The sequence below is a fragment of the Porites lutea genome, chromosome 12 (assembly GCF_958299795.1).
Source record: "Porites lutea chromosome 12, jaPorLute2.1, whole genome shotgun sequence".
Taxonomy (NCBI): Eukaryota; Metazoa; Cnidaria; class Anthozoa; order Scleractinia; family Poritidae; genus Porites; species Porites lutea.
The window spans coordinates 20,474,194-20,491,571 of NC_133212.1; the positions used below are offsets into that span (position 1 = coordinate 20,474,194).

Sequence of the window (17,378 nt, forward strand, 5' to 3'; positions counted from 1 at the left end):
ATCCTTTAAGTCGTTAGCCTTTGAATTTTCATGATAGTTAATCTTTTAGTCTGATAGTAATTTTTTTAGTCATGTAGCCTTTTTAGCCTTTTAACTTTGTAACCACTAGCTTTTTAGATTTGATTGTTATTAGTAGTTTAAGTATTATTTAATCTTAGTCAGAGGACCTTCCTCAAAACCACTTAATGTGACGAGAACTTCCTTTATAACGATTATTATTATTATTATTATTATTATTATTATTATTATTATTATTATTATTATTATTATTATTATTATTATTATTATTATTATTATTAACCTTTGTGAGTCATGGAGTCCGCTGTAACAAATACCCAGGAGGGCATGTTCATAATATTGTCATCCCAACACCCCTTCCAAAGGGGACCTCTGGTGTTAACCGACGCAGCGAATACCGCCGTCTCTCGTCGCTCCTCGCCGCTAGATGCGAGGATAGACGGCTGTATTGATCCTTTCGTATTGTGTTTAACAATAGAAAAAACTTGGTATTGATAATAAGGATCAATTAAGGTCTTTGGGAAACTGCTCACCTACCCCTCCCCTAAGCTAACATTAACACTTACTTCTCACTTAGGGCAAAATGATGGCGTAGGGGAGGGGTAGGTTGGTAGTTTCGCAGAACCCTAAATTGATCCGATGATAAATTAATCGCATTACGTTGTATTTCGTTATTTCAGGTTTCTTCTGCAGGAGGAGAGAGTTACATTTCCTCATTCCGAGAGATAATTAGAAACCCGGTTAATAAGAGTTGAGCATGTACTCAGTTGAAGAGGGAATTATTGTTCTGCTGTTAATTGTATTTTTAGATATAGTGGAAACTTTTATTAACTCAGTTGTAGATAATTTATTTTTTGGCCATCTTATCTTAAGAAGAAACAAAAAGCAAACTCCGGTGATAAACAAAAGGAAATATAAACGTATTTCTGGAAAGAAAAAAGACTTAAACTTGAAGTTTCGCATGTTCCAACGTACATCTTCAGAAGTACTAAACCGTTGAATAACAACAGAAATTTAAATGTAGAATAAGTAACTAATTAAAGAAACAAAAGATAAAATTATAAAAAAAGCATGCAAATGAAAAAAAAAGTAAAGTTTTTCCTTTTAATTTAGGGAAGGTTGTAAATTCCTAATCAGCAGAGTCTGGTCGTAACATGAAATGGGACCATTTCCAAATTTTGGCAAGAGGACGGTCGGATACCCATTGCAAGATAAAAGAGACTCTGCTGATTAGTGATTAGGGTAACGTGAAGTCAAAGTCTTTTTTTTCTTTCCAGAAATGCGGTGATATTTCCTTATGTTTATCACCGCAGTTTGCTTTTTGTTTCTTTTTATTAACTCTTTGATGTCTACCTTCGTTACAAGCCAGGCGTGGTTGTCCTTGAACAGCCTGTGCTTTGTATATGTAAGCAAGACAAGATAGTATTGAAGCATATTTATGTTCATCTATTTCATTTTTTATGTAACCGATCCTTAGATTATCTCTGTGTAAACGAGCACGAATAACAACAGAATTGTTAATGCCATTACTATAACAGTAATGTTTTACTTGTTAAAAACCAAGAGCATAAAAAAGCATTTTTTCCGATCCTTTTTTTTTTGGCATTCTTGTGTGAGTGCGCTCTGTATTTTATTGCAAACAGACTTGTTTTCACAAGGAAAACACGTCGCTATCTTCCCATTGGTCGGTGATAGAAACATTCCTCTTTAATGACTTCGCTCTTTGAAATGAAATCCTCTTTATCAACTCATAAATAATTCATGACGACAAAAACAAGAAATCTCTACTGGAGGTTTCGATTGTAGATCCTTGTGGAATGTTAATTTAAATTCGAGGACCTTCATAGTCATGATCGATGATCGTCGAATTCCGTGAAGTTCTTGAACATAATAAGCGCTATTCGATTCACATGCGTGCAAAATTTAGTAGAATACAATGTAATTTTACTTTACACTTATCAACCGGATGTTTTATAAGGAACAAGAATCGCCGAAAGGCGATTTTTAACTGGGCTGCCAAGGGGCTATTTTTTCTGAAGGGAGGGGGCGACTATACACACTCAGGCTACCATAAAACCTTCTTGGCAACCATTGCATGCAACAGAATCTCATGTGAGACTGAAACATAAACTCATTCAGAACATTGTACCCTTTTGAAAGACTTTCGTAACCAAAAAAAAAGAGTACCATTTTTAAGTGGGGGTTGTATAATAACTTTTAAATTCCACCATTATGAATAAAAATAAACAAGTTAGCCATTAAAACAATTTGCGTTATTTCCACGTACCCCTCCCCCAATCCCTCTGTGCCCCAAAATATAGCGTGACAGTATAACATGACTAATTTGACGTAACTGGAAATCCCAAAAATTGTTGTCGTTCTACGAGCATAAAATGCGACAGACTGAGCTGATTTACATTAGACAGAAATATTGTATTGTATGAAAACCAGAAGTATACTAAAACAGACAGTTAACTGCCCATTGATCCCGCCTGATCCAGGGGCCTCACTCACTGCACGGAGACTTTGCTGCGCTTTTCACAATCATGCGAACTCTGAAGTTCAAAAGGCACCTTCACAATTGTGTTTATCGTTGCCGTCAATCATAATTACGATCACAAGCAACGAACCTTGAAACAGAGAAACACACAAAACGGATCGAAATCCACAAATCACAAACCATGACCTTTTGAACCCGTGAAGTAAACTTTTGTTTCCTAAGAGGTCCGTTAAGATGATTGACAGCAGCGAAAAACGCAATCGTCGGTTGGCTTCTGAACTTCAGAATTCGCATGTTTGTGAAAAGTGCGATCCTAATTTGCGGTCCACAGTCTACAAGAAAACGCACTATTTTTTCCACAAGATGAAAAATATTCAGTTTTAAGATTTTCCTCATGGTATTTTTCTCTAACTTAAAGGAATAAAATCCTTTGCATTTTGAGACCTAAAAAAGTTTAAAGATTTCTCGCTCGCATGTTGCGTTCACCAGCACGCACTTCAAACAATGTATTAAAATAGATGAAACGATCGATAACATATTTTTTACCTGATACCGATGCGAGTTAAGAATTCGCTCCAGTTCTGTTTGTCTCACCCAAGACGAAGTTTTCTTCATGGAAGATAACTATGCCGCTTTATAACTCGTCCGAAGTTTTTGTGCCAGCTAAACAATATGGAAACACTATTCACAGTGACTCCTTGGATATTAAAAAGACTGAACGTGACGCACTATTATGCCTTTGTTTACTTCTGATCACATCTTCAAGCGAAGTCTCTCTTTTCAAGCGATTCATCTCAATGTACAATAATTGACCCTTATATTAGTTAAAACCCTATGGTTCATTTATATTAAATTAATGCTGTTTTTGCCCCTCACATTGACTGTGTTCGTTTGTATTCAAAACACCTTTACGAAAATAAAGGTCGTATAAGTCATGTGTGTTATGTTTCGAGATAAATGGATTATACGCTTTTTTAAGTTTCCATTTTGCGGTGACTTCAGTTTACATCTCCATAAAATGCTAAAAGAAATATCAAGAAACATCACGAGAGCTGAAAACTTTCAAAGGCATGTTTCTGAAACTCACTAATGCTGACATCAATATAGCGTGCTTTCTGAATGGGCGAAAACACAGAATTGTGATCACAAGATCATGTACAAATTTAATGACAAAAGCTTAGCAAGATACAGATACAAACAAAACCAAATCCCCTGAAACCTCGACGTGGGCTACACTTGTATGCTCTACTCAGTCACCAAACCTTGTCAGTAATAGCTCCTATTTTCCTCAAGTCGCTCTCTGTGAAGCTCCCGGATGGGATGTCCCGGAGAAGCTTTAAACTTGTGTGCGAAATTCTCAGAGTCCCTATTTTTGTCCGTATCTTCTTTATACTCAGTATCCGAAATTTAGACCTCCAAAGTGGCGTGTGTTGCATTAAATAGAAGGAAATATCTAAAGGAAAAGCCAGTCTTCTAACATGGTAAAGTTGTCACGTCTCTCGCTCATGGACGTGCGTAGTGCCATTCATCGGCAACTGAGTTGTTCGCTTCACTGACTACGAAGGCTTACAATCAAGTCTTCAGCCATAGTGTCGTCAACTGGTGAAATACTTTGCTCATAAATTGTGCTTCTTAATTGGTCATGTACTACATCGATCGATAATTCTCTCTTTGAGTTCACGAAGCGGCCACGGCGTTCCAAACCTGACGCTCACAGCCATCTTTTAGTGTAAACCTACTGTGAACGGCATGTCGGTTTGAATGCAACGCGAGCATTTCTCTGAGTTTCCCGGCGCCAACATCATCTAACTGACTTAAACTTGAACAATAAAAAAATTATAGAGTGACTCCCATGGTAGAATCGCTTCGAACAAGGCAAATAGCTTTCTTCAGGTTCGCAACGCCTTGTGGGTTTTTCAGGGGGAGCGCAGGCAAGGTACAAAAAGTATCCGTGCAAGGCTCCGTGCAAGAGAAACTCATATGAAACCATTTGTGAAAACATCGTTTCTCGGTACCAGACCCTCGTGTCTTCCCTCCCCTGGGAGACCACTTTTTGACACCGACGACCGAAAGCCCATTTTATGACTGGGCGCACAGGCAGCCCAGTAAAAATAGGGCAGATGTGGGAGGGTTGGGTATAAATCATCACAAACAGACTCTGTACCCGGAAATGGACAAGCATATGGCCAGATTCCCAAGGTGCACCACACATTCTCTAAAACTCGAAATCGAAATTTGAAGTAAGAATTCCCTCCCACATTACAATTTCGGTAAATTAAAAATTATCGAGCGTAAAATCTGAAATTGCGAGAGTTTGCATAATTCTAACGATTTAGAGATTTAACTTTAGTTTAAAAGTTAAATAAGTTTTGCAACCTCGTTCCTCGTATCTGGTAAACATTTCCACAATTTTGATATCCTATACCTCCACCACTACCAAAGGTGGTCCATACACGTTAGACAGTTCTGGTTGTATGCCGTCCACAGAGAGGAGAACCTCAGTTCTATTAACCCTTCAAGCCCTAAGAGTGATCAGCATCAAGTTTCTCCTTCTAATATCAATGCTTTGTAAAACACAGTGGTCATGAGACTCGCGGACATGATCACACAAGATGAATTTGCTTAATATTTTATCAACTTCTCCCCACTGCTTCTGTGGGAAATGAATAGGGGCAACAAATGAGAATTCAAATTTGGATCGTAGGGTTTAAAGCCGGTACAAGCCGGTACGCATCCATTCCCTCCTGGCTGCAAATGACCTCGAATGATTTGAGAATCAACCTTTGCGCATTCTTACCGTCCCTATTAACAAGTACCATCAACTGAAGTGGTACAAATCACTTTGAGTCTGAAGATGACTACCGCACAGGTTGTCGAAACGTCAGTCATTGTCAACAACAACAGTCCTATTCGGGACTATGTTCACTCCGACGATCGTGCTCAACTTACTCATGAAATGACTCCTGGGTTCAATCCTGTCACAAAAAAATCAGAGCTAAACCGACCATGAACCTCACATTTCAGCTTCTATTTTCGCATATCGTTTGATTCGAATATGACAGTGAGTGCCAAGTTCCGCTTAGCCTGCGTAGCAACCGTTTCCAATCGAGTTACGGCGCGAAAGTTAGAGCGGGAGCGAAAAAAAACAAGGTGGAAGTGGGAGGGGAAGGGGAGAAGAGGAAGTTTTTCAAAATCGTGGAGTTTGCGGGCAAGCGTTTCCTGCTTTCCCCTCCCCCTCCCCCGTCATTCCTTTTTTTCTTTGCTGTCGTCCCAACTTTTCTCGGCGAATTCGCGCGGAAACGCTTGCTACGCAGGCTAAGTTCCGCTGTAAGTATCCCGGTTAGCAAAGGAGGCGCCGTTTCATCCTTTTACGTGCGGAATTTAAGTAGAATTCCACTTCTATGTTGCTTGACGCTTCCCTTACAAGTTTGTATTGAGTAAACGACAGTTTTGAAATTTTCGGTGCGGTGGGAAATTCTTTCTCCAGGCAGAAGTATAGAAAGAAAAGGTAGGAGTGAGTAGAAAACCCGGGGGGGGCTTGGGTGAATTTTAGCCCCTACCCCATTATAGTTAGTCTCCCTAGCAGCCGTTTTTTGGATGTCACGCAACCGTCACATTCAAAAAACGGCTGCGGGGAAGACTACATTAGAGTCTATTGTGTGGCGAATTTCAGACCCCATTTTAGTCACTTTTGGGCAAAAGTAATTTTGGCGATCCCACCTTAGTCACTTTCTATTTATGTATCTTAACCTTATCCTAAAAATTATTCTAAAATGAATTGACCCATTTTTTAAATTGAATGAAGAACAGTTTACGTTTCACCTACAATACAAACATTCTTGTACGTTTGCTAACCATAAATATCCATAAATATGAAGACCTATCTTACCGCGAAAATCCGAAAATGTGCGACCCCATGCTGGTAACTCTATCGAAAATGCGACCCCATTATAGTCAAACCAGTCGTGAAAATGCGACCCCATCCAGCGGCACATCCCCATTAGCCTCCTATAGATCGCTTTCGCTGTCACGCAACAAAAAAAAAGTAAATTGGAAACCGTCCAGTGGAAGAAGCCAAGAAAATGGATGTTATAAAAGACTAATGTATAAACAGTTTTTCCAAGTCTCAGGTCTTTATGGACCATAGTTTGAGAGTAATTTGCCGAAACGTTTCACGCACCTTTGTAGAGCTTTGTATGGAGACGCCATATTGGTGTACAGTTATGGCCGCCGGGAATGAACAAAAACATCTCGAGTTCACTTTTTCTATAAAAGCTCTTTATTTTCACTGGAGAACTAACATACGTGCGCATAAACATGTCTCCTAATATTTGAAATGGTTAGACTGCTGAAAGTCAAGAGGAGAAACTTTTTTTCAACGAGACAGCATTCCTATTTTGGTGTCACGCACTTTGAAAACCAGGAAGTTCTCGAAATGAAACGTGACGGGAATGGAAACTCGTGCAAAGATTTATTTGTTGTTTATCTTCAACCTAGTGTAAATAAGAATTCTTAAAACTTTACAATGTGATGACGTCACTGTGAAAACCATCCATAATAAGGAAGAAAATTATCACGTGCAAACCGTAATTTGTACAATGGATCCGGAAATAAACACTACACCTCTACCGGTTGAGCTGCTACAAAGGATCTTTGTTTACCGTGATTCTCAAGCGGTTCAAGGCACTTCCTCCTTGTAGCGAGAGTTCTTGATTCGTTTGCCGTCTGAACCAGGCTGGTCGCCTCTTTTGCCTCCCTCTTTGAGAAATCTTCAAAGGATCATGAACACCAGGTTTGAGGTAATTTTCATTCTTAGTATCATTGGATCTCTTGACTATTGAACAGAAAGACGCTGCGACCCTCGAGTTATGAGGATTAGATTTTTACTTCCGCAAAGTATGAAACACAGAGATCGCTTTTCGATACATGGAATCTCGATCGTTGCAAGAGACAACTGCCGAACAAAATATGTTTCACAAAAGATTCTTCTTTCTTTATACGTTTCCGGGGGGAATCCTTATTCTTCTTATTGACACTAATGGCATGACATGTATGAGCAGCAGGTATATCTACTGTATCTACGTATCTAGTGTATGTAATTGTGGGAATCGTTTGTCTTATTATATTCCGTCCTACATAATTTTTTCATTATCTTTGCTTCAAATTTTGATTATTCAAATGTATTTGAGTTGTCATGTGTGTGTCATAAGTGCTATGGATTGTTCAGACCAAAGCTACCCAAGAAACGACGAACAGGTCAGCTATTTTTCACAAAAATTGCGTAAGTTGCTTTCACTCTGGGGTTAAGCGCTACTAAAATGTCTTGTGTCAAATGAAAACATAAGCACAAGCATGCACAGATTAAGGTGGATAAACTTGGCTGCCCCATAGATTTCGTCACGTTCACAAAAGTTGAGAGAAGGGTTCAGCAACCTGAATAAACAGTACAACGTTAGGCTCTTTACAAGAACTGATATCTGCGGAAATATCAGCAATGAAAAATGCAAAATATTATGTCCTTGAGGCAAATATGTTAATATGTGTCTTTGCTAGTAAGACAGCTAAATGTACAATAGCAAAACAGGCTCAAGTTGTCGAAAGCTGAGTTTCAGCAATTCTATCATTTTTATAATCCTTCAGAGTTAATTTGAATTATTAAAAACTGAACCATTAGATAATGCAATTCTAGAGCTCTGATTGGCTTAGCTATCATAGTATATGAGCCATTATACCATGCTCTTCAAATATGGTAACTGTACGCGTCTGCTCAAGCTGAAAATCGGTTAGTTTACAAATTAAGTCGCGAAGAATTCTCGATATTTTGTGGGCGTTTTTAATAAAACAATTATTCCACTTACGCTGGTTGGATATCTGCTACGCGCCTTGTTGTCATATCTATCTATTTTGAACGAGCACCTGTGCTCTTAGGGGTTAACGTGGGTAAATAAATTACTGTATTGTTGTATTGTACCATCTCACATCCAACGTGCACTCGTGGAATAATTGTTAACTAAAATTTTTCTTATGTTTTAGTCATTCCAGGTTGCATTTCTTGTCCTTCTGCGCATGACCCAGCTATGGGCCTTTTCTGAAGGTCCGCCACTGAGCACGTGCGAGACCATGGAGCCACACCATCACACCAAGGCGCAATTAAGCCCATCACCTTACAACATCTCTGTGTCCCGAAATTCTTATTCCACAAACGAAAGCCTTACAGTGACTATCAGTGGATTGGGATCACAGAAATTCAATGGATTCATTTTGCAAGCTCGTGGCATGAACAGCTCAGTGGCTTGGCCAGTTGGAAAATTCACTGAAATTCCTGAAGAAGGTGCGTTGAAAATTTCCCTTTCCCATTCAACTTAAAGATCTGGGCCCGTTCCCTCGAAAGATGGTTAAGTTTAACCCAGGATTAAGCCAAACCTTAAGCAACGGTTTCGTTGGTTCACTCTCTAACAGCTTCTTATAACTTTCTTTTTATAACGATCTGTTTGCTTCCTAGGTGCTCAGTTTGTATTCTGCTCTGGAGGAGACCCTACGGTAATAAGTCATTTGCAGTCATTGCGCTTGTTTAGGGACCGGTCATTATTTATCACCTGGGGGGGGGTCGGAGGATTTTGGGGGGGATCACTTGATTTTTAGGAGAACAGAGGGGGGGATCAGTCGTAACTGAGAGCCCAAAAGGGAGGGATCACTGAAAATTTTTGAAGGATTCAGAGGGGGGACCACTCAAATCTGCTTGAACAATGCCAGTTTGAAAGCATACAACATAAATGTGCCCATTCTGCTGGGAGATGATAGCATTTGCAATCTCAATTTGTTCTAACACAAATTTATTTAAAAAACGGAAGTCTGTCACACTGGCGAATGTGTGCATTTCAATTTATATCGAGAAAGCTTTGTTTTAACGCTTTTATATTTTTCCTTTTATAACGTGCTCATGACTTAGCTAATATTCATCTTTAAACATGACAGGTGAATTCTAATTTGTGAACTATATAAACTTCTGATAACTGAAACATTGTAAAAAGCGTGTTTGTTTGTTTTTTTTTGAGTTAAATACGTACCGAAATGCTTCAGAAAACAGTAAGGCCGAAATACCCGGTGCAGCATATCTTAGTAAAATAGAGAGTTTTATTGAGGACCACTACGTCCGAGGAGAGCTCTTTTTTGAATTTTGTCGGGATGCCTGCAATAAGCAAAGCGATGCAAGCTCCACACTCTGTTCCTGGTGTACCAACAACAGATGGGTGGGACCAGTAACAGAAAGAATCCCTCAGCCTGTGCCAGACAAGCAAAATCCCGGGCACTTTATGGATGTGTACGAAACGCCGACAACAGGTCGTGCTCCAGACGATTATCAACCGAGGAAATGTCTGAAGGACTTGTACGAACAAAACGCCATCTCTGCGGGCAATCCAAATACCATCGCTGCTTTCTGTGCAACCTATAGTGTCGAGGAAAAGCATGTCATTGAATACCTAGGCCATCTAAATGATATCAACATCAGGAAGGATATTGGAACAAGAGAGGCTAAGGAGAAAAAAAGGTTAGAAGAGGAACTGACATACAAGGACTACCAGTGGGGCATACTTATTGAGAATGGCAAAGTTGAAAAGCTGAAGGTGAGACAGCTCGACCCGGTACCTTAAGGAACATGGCCTGACCACTGTTGGTATAAAGCTGGACAAGATAAAGGCAATTCGCTACCATTACTATCGACAGAGAAGTCCGGGCAACGGGAATGAGTTGTCCAGCAGTGAGGAAGAGAGTGAAGAATCAGATACGGAGTTAGATGATGACGAGGATAGCGAAGATGATCTTGTCATTGCTGATCTTGATGAACAGTCAACTGTTCGTAAGCCAGTTTTAACTTTTGTACCAGATGAACAAATAGCTGAAGTTACTGTACAAGCAAACACTGGATGAAAAAAAAAAAAGGAAAACAAAAAGAAAACAAACAAAAAAACGAACAAAAAAAAATTATAAAAATGTGAACAAAGCTACAAAGGCTGATCTATTACACTATAGATGAAAATAAAAAAGGAGACAGGAACAGTGGCCGATCCTAGCCCTTCCAGATGGCCGAATTGTCGCTAAATATGACCTGCTGATAGGGACTTGGCGGACTGCTATTTGGCACTCTAAAAAAAGTAACTTTGCAGTTTCAAGCACTGATTGCAGTTTCAAGCACTTTGCAGTTTTAAGCAAGATTGCTTGTATGTCAACTGAATTCCGATGTCTGGATCCAGACTAGAAAAAGACACGGATCAAGAAACACTTTTAAAAAAAGACTGCGCGATAACGGCTTTATTATTCTGTAAGTACATCATAGTTAGAAATACTACCTGTATATGAACGTTTAAAACACTAAATATACACGTCGAAAGGTGAATATGGGTACAAAGACATGGGGGGGGGGGGGGATCACGAAAGTTATATATAGTTATGAGGGGGGATCACTTCAATAAAATAACATTTAAAGGGGGGATCGGCTAAATTTCATCGTGTTTAGCCCAAAATCCTCCGACCCCCCCCAGGCGATGAATAATGACCGGTCCCTTAGACCCGAGCAGTGCCGGATCCAGACCTTGAGATAAGGGGAGGGAGGGAGGGGGGCTCTCATCCAGACCCTTAGATAATGGGGGGGGGGGACCGGTCTCCAAAAACATTTTTTTCGGCCCTTTTGGCCTCAGTTTGGTCTTAAAATAAGGGGGAGGCCGTGCCCCAAGTCCCCTCTCCTGGATCCGCCACTGCCGAGTAAGTTACCTATTTGGTAGTAATCTGCAACTTGAACCGACGGCTCAGGTCTGGAAATCTTGGATTTGGAAAGTCTTTTAATACACGTTCATCTTGAAAGACAGCCAGCTATTACTCTGGTGAAAACGTAGAATAATTGCAAAGGGTGAATTTCATTTTTCACGAAGACAAAAGTCAAGTGTAACTCAAAGGTAACTAATAGTCGTTGTTTACTTAAGCTGGATGTATGATCAATGTTCATGAGAAAAAAATATTGTTTTCTTTTTCAGAATACAGTTGGGAACAACAATCCTAAAAAACTGAAGTGGACTTCCCTCGATTTTAAATGGAAGGCTCCCACGATGAGCGCTGGGGATATAATTTTTTTGTAAGATTAAGTTTTAATAGGGGTAGGCTGTGATAAAGAAACATTTTTGAAAATTTCTAGGTAAAGCGAAAACGCAATGCGAGAGCAATTTCGCTGCTACGCCTCCTCCTCCTCCTCCTCCTCCTCCTCCTCCTTCTCCTCCTCCTCCTCCTCATCGTCGCTGACAAATTGGACGAAGAATCAGGTTTCGTCGTCCGCGCTAGGTTTTGGGACAATTTTGTGCATAGATTGCAGAGAGCATGGACCCATTTCTAGCAAGTCCCAAAAATTTTCGGTGACTCGGAATACTGCTCAGTGTTTTTCTTTTTTTCTGCTGTAATGTTTACATTCAAAAGCTTAATAGGTTGAACTAAATACCTTTGCATGCAGTTCGACAAAACTAGCAGTTAAAAAAACGACAAAATGTACTGGCTTGTGCATGAACTTGGATCTCAAAATAATTTAGGTTACCAAGCCAGAGTCTTCAGCTCGACTGATCGTTGCGTTTGGGCCAGGGAAGATAAGATCAATACATATCAGGCAAAAACATATAAATCAGTGTTCATTGTCTTATTGTTGTTGAGATGGTGTGTTAGTGTGGTCCTTCATACACTGCATTACGTGTTCCGGCGTCGTCCGCAATATCAAAAAAGTGCCAAAAGCGTCGTTCATTAGCGAAAGCTTATGCATTTAAAGTTGTTTCTTGCGTATGTTCATTTCCAGCGCGACAATCACTGAAAACTACACAACATATTGGGAGAAAGTCAAATCAACTGTGATAACCGGACCTCCAGCTGAATATGTAGTACGAGGGGTATCTACAGAGAGTTTTCAGGTAAGCCTAACAGGTCAAACTCTGTCAAATTAACGATACCTTGTATCACATTATAGACGATCATGTCTGCTTTTGGCGTGGTTTCCAGTTCTGTCTACGCAAGACGGGCGGTATTACGTTCTTAGCAAATACATGTAGCACACATCGCGAAAGCTATGCAGAAGATCGTTTATTTTTCAAACAAGATAATTTCGCCCACAGCTTCTCCTCTTCCGGTGCGGCTTGGTCATGGCACGGAAAGTAGGAAGAATACAAACTGCAAAGCGCCAGCCACTTGGAAAAGTAGGGAGCTTGCAGAAGGACGACAGTTTTTCGCCGTCTTCTGCACAATTACGACGTCCAATTTCCTGACACGACGTGTTACTTTGAAGCTGAACCTTATTCGACGACGATAGAACTGCCTTTCTCTTTTTGGACTTGTGGGTGGCCCCTAACAATTAAACTTAAGGAAACTTCGTCTATAATAGACAAATTGAGGACGCAAATTAGTCGTGGTCGTCAAGATGGTTGTGCACAGAAGATACTATCCTACTCTACTTAAAACAGGAACGTTCTCCAGAAAATAAACCGGCAGATTTTGTCCACAGGCCCAAATGTTAGTAATGTCTTACGTTTTTTTGAAAGGAAGAGCTGAAGGAAGTAGCTTTTTTTTCTCTCTACAGATTGACAAAACCGGATGTGGTACGGCCAAAGGATGCTTCTCTCTTCCATCCGATTGCAGAGGAAGTGACGACTGTAATTTTCTGTTTACATATCAAGTTTCTGGAGGAAATGTTTTCATGGAAATGAGTGCTAAGCAACGCTGGGTTTCAGTTGCATTTAATGAGCAGCAAAAGATGGTAGGTGTGACAGCAGTAACGAAGAGCGGCACAATTCACCATCGCCAACCCTGACCACAATCAATTCCCACTTGCATGACATAAATGACGAATGACTCGTCTGGATACTTAACAATTGCTGAAAAACGTTTTCTAGTGTTTGCGTTGTAATATATCATTTGTTAATTGAACAAATACTACGTCTACTATTCTTGTAATTCTTCTTCTTCTTCTTCTTCTTCTTCTTCTTCTTCTTCTTCTTCTTCTTCTTCTTCTTCTTCTTCTCCTTCTTCTTCTTCTTCTTCTTCTTCTTCTTCTTCTTCTCCTTCTTCTTCTTCTTCTTCTTCTTCTTCTTCTTCTTCTTCTTCTTCTTCGTCGTCGTCGTCGTCGTCGTTCTTTGTCTTCTTCAATTTTCCTACTTGCACGTTTTCCCCAACAATACATGTGCACTCATTTTTTTTCTAGAAATATAATAAAGTAAAATAAAGTTTCATTGACTTAAAGGACAAAATGGATTGCATACTGTGTGCCACCATGGCAAACGACGCAGTGGAATTACGTCATTATTCTTCGCGTCGCCACAGCATGGACAGGCAAATTTTGGTGAGGTTACTAATAAAGCTAGTTTATCTGAAATAGGTGACAGATTGTAGAGATTGTAGAAAAAATGGGGGGTTAACTGTCCTCCAAATATCTCCGTCAATCACCCCTATTGGTTTTCCTATTTTTGCTTTTGTTCGTCTACCGTGCCAAGCAATTTTTTTCATGCTACATTTACTTCCAAGAATGGTCGGTAGGATATTTTACTATCTGAAATTGCTTAACCTACAACCTGCGGCTATGTTCCAAACTAATCGATCCTCTGGGAGTTGAACTCCTTTCTTATTTAAACAGGTTCTTTTGTTCCAATAAGTTTGCATAGATGCTGGTCACGTGAGTGAAAACGCTCAATTTTTTCGTCTGTGAGTGAAATTGTACGACAGTGGTATAAATATTTATAGAACCTATAAAAATGAATGCGTGATAAAAAGAATATATTGCTTCAACTATTTTAGGAGGTATGTAAAAAATATGCTGAGCAAAATCCATATCAGGTGACAAATGCACAGGATTAACGGTTACTGCGTGAAACTCCGAGTTACAACTTTTCATCCTTTGCATTTGTTCAGTCGTAGAATTCATGATCATAAGTAGCTCTTCATCATTCGATTGAAACGTATTTTTTTCTTTCTTAGGCTGCGTTAGCGCCATATAAGTGTACATTTTAGAGTTAAATTAGCTAACCTCGAAATATAATGTTTCAGGCTGGCAATCACGACCTTGTTTTGAATAAGATAGTGTATGAGGATGGCACAATCAAGTGCAGGTGAGTTTAAAAAATCTCTGCGCATTTCGGTACGCTAATTCGCCACACAATTTACTGTCAACTCTCTATTAGTTACACCTCTATAAGACGGACAGGTGGTGTTTTTCCCTGCTGTTTTTCAGTCATTTTACTGTGACTATACTCTCTATGAGACGGACACCTTTCTAAGACGGACAAAGGACGTTTTTGAAACCGTCAACAGACAATTGGGAAGTGCTTTATGAAGTGAAAAATACCTCAAAACGGAAATGTAGTTGCTCTACGTTTACATGACAGTAAATTGTAAAATGTTGAATAATTTGCGCTCTTGCTCCAGTTCGCTGAGTGTATACTGTTACGCTTTTAGACCACGAAACCGTAAACGTTTGCTTGCAATAGACTTTTATTGCACAATGAGAAAATTATTTGTCTAGTGTTCTGTCACAATTTTCCAGTTTTCGCTGTTTTGAACAAGTTAAGCAAACGCGTGTATTCATTACGAATAGGTTAAGCTTTAAAATACTGGTTTCACGTTACCTCCGCTCTCTATAAGCCAGACATATCTCTAAGACGGACAAAGGGTAACAAAGGGTAAGACAGGTTAAGACATGGGATCACAGGGGAACAAAGGGTAACAAGGGTAAGAAAGGGTAACAAGGGGTAACAAGGGTAACAAAGGTAACAAGGGTAACAAAGGGTAACAAGGGTAGCACAGGGTAACACAGGGTAACATAGGGTAACAAGGGTAACAAAAGGTAACAAGGGTAACATAGGGTAACATAGGGTAACGAGGGTAACATAGGGCAACAAGGGTAACAAAGGGTAACAAGGGTAACACAGGGTAACAAGGGTAACAAAGAGTAACAAGGGTAACAAGGGTAACAAAGGGTAACAAGGGTAACAAGGGTAACATAGGGTAACAAGGGTAACAAATTGTAACAAGGGTAACAAAGGGTAACAAGGGTAACAAAGGGTAACATAGGGTAACACAGGGTATCAAGGGTAACAAAGGGTAAAAAGGGTAACACAGGGTAAGAAGGGTAACAAAGGGTAATATTGGATGCTGTCGACCAATAGACCATTTCCAAGTTGCGTTAAGCCTCTGTTTCATAGCGAGGCTAAGTGCGAAGCTATTGATCTGTCAACGTTTTTTATTCTCATCCAAATAGATTTCATTTTCAGAAGAAAGTTTTTGCACTTAGCCTCGTTTTGGAAGTGAGAGTTTTTGGAACTCGAAAATGGCCTTTTAGAACTACGGTTGCCCACCCATAGGATCCCAAAAATAGTTGCAACCGTACGTAAACTTAGACCATGGCTGTAGGAAACATGGGTTTCGACTAAATAAAGGGGAGATTTTGTGTAGTAAAGGTAAAGTACTCACGTTGAATTAGTCTTTTGTCGTTTCTGGTCAATTCTGTCCGTATACTTCTTGTAGAAAAGCCTGGACACGCTTTGTTTTGATTCAGAAGTCGATCCGCGTTTGTTAAGTCTTGGCAACCGAGCGTAATCTCTTTGAAAGACTGAAGCGCGGGCGCCAAGTGCGTGGTGTATTTGAAAATACATCGTTAAACTTCTCTCACCATATAGGTTAGGGATAGTGTCAGTGTTGTTGAAATTAAAGCAATTGTTATTGACTGCAAGTATCATTCCAGACTGACTAGCTCTTATACAATATATTCGTCTTATCAGCTCTGTAGATATGCATACGGTTAGGAGAGCTGTCTACCTTTTAAGCGACTGGACCAGCCGTTTGTGTTTGCCCTTTCAGTTTGCCAGTGCATAATAAATATTTTTCACTATTTTCTTTCCAGGGTCACTCGTAAAATGACTTCAAATGCGGCTTATTTCAGGGATCTGACCAAGAAGTGGTATATTTTATTTTCTCATGGACCGACATGTACGTACTAATAATCTGCCTAAGCGATATTTGTGTTAATGGTAGTTAATGGTAGTTTCTTGGTAATGCGGACCGGAAGTGTGCGATGACCAAATGACGTAATACAAAAGAATGAAACACACTGAATAATTAACAATTATTCCTCGAGCACGAATGGGCTCTGAGTCAATAGCTATTGACTCAGAGGCCATGAGGGCGAGCGGAATAATTGTTTTAATAAAATCCAACTAGTTGGTCAAAAATATCGAGACGAAGCAACTTTAGCTAGTTAAAGCTAGACTTCAATCCTTTTTTGTCGCCCAAAAGCCGGCGCTTTTCGCTACTAGTGGGCTATAACATATAGCCCAGTAGTAGCTCAACCAATCAGAACGCAGCATTGATAATAGACGACTTGTTGAATTTTACTAATACCCATGATACATGATGTGTTTTACGTGATTTACCCCTCAGCAATCTTCCGTAAGTCGACATCTACACTAGCAATGGAAATAGCCAGCTATCTAACGAACTTCAAGTTTGTGTTAATAGTTTGGTCATACGCCATTTCCTAGTTCCAAAAGCTCTGACTTTCAAGAGAAGACCAAATGCGAAACCTTTCTTTTGAAAATGAATTTTATTTGCATGAGAATAAAGAATCTTTTTCATATAAATAGCTTCGCGCTTAGCCTCGCTTTGAAACAGAGGCTTGAGGAAACCCTGAAATGCCCCCTTGATGTTGCCACAGGTTTGTTTCAAGTGTTTACGTTAAAAGCATTTTACTTTTCACGTGTTTTTGTTGAATTTTCTTTTCAGCCGCTACCGGAAGTGGGCTGTATCATTCAAGAAATCGAACATTCACTGCTGAAAGGGTGGATATATC

General features: G+C 39.7%; 2 protein-coding genes and 1 pseudogene across 2 annotated transcripts in view; all 3 read left to right on the top strand.

Moving 5' to 3' along the window:
- LOC140922030 (putative ferric-chelate reductase 1) overlaps positions 1-2,285 on the top strand; it is a 28,966-nt gene extending 26,681 nt beyond the window's left edge. The window contains exon 19 of the mRNA XM_073372063.1: positions 699-2,285. The gene's annotated coding sequence lies outside the window, so the exon portion shown is untranslated. The remainder of the gene's footprint in view (positions 1-698) is intronic.
- Positions 2,286-7,151: 4,866 nt separating this feature from the next.
- Positions 7,152-17,378, top strand: part of LOC140922019 (putative ferric-chelate reductase 1) — a 21,274-nt gene continuing 11,047 nt past the window's right edge. Inside the window, exons 1-10 of the mRNA XM_073372049.1 lie at positions 7,152-7,317; positions 8,552-8,849; positions 9,021-9,058; positions 11,548-11,645; positions 12,348-12,459; positions 13,122-13,298; positions 13,782-13,880; positions 14,582-14,643; positions 16,434-16,519; positions 17,312-17,378. The exon at positions 17,312-17,378 is cut by the window's right edge and continues 46 nt beyond it. Coding sequence (XP_073228150.1) covers positions 7,300-7,317; positions 8,552-8,849; positions 9,021-9,058; positions 11,548-11,645; positions 12,348-12,459; positions 13,122-13,298; positions 13,782-13,880; positions 14,582-14,643; positions 16,434-16,519; positions 17,312-17,378 — 1,055 coding nt within the window. The 5' untranslated portion in view covers positions 7,152-7,299. The remainder of the gene's footprint in view (positions 7,318-8,551; positions 8,850-9,020; positions 9,059-11,547; positions 11,646-12,347; positions 12,460-13,121; positions 13,299-13,781; positions 13,881-14,581; positions 14,644-16,433; positions 16,520-17,311) is intronic.
- Positions 9,538-10,704, top strand: LOC140921776 (uncharacterized; annotated as a pseudogene).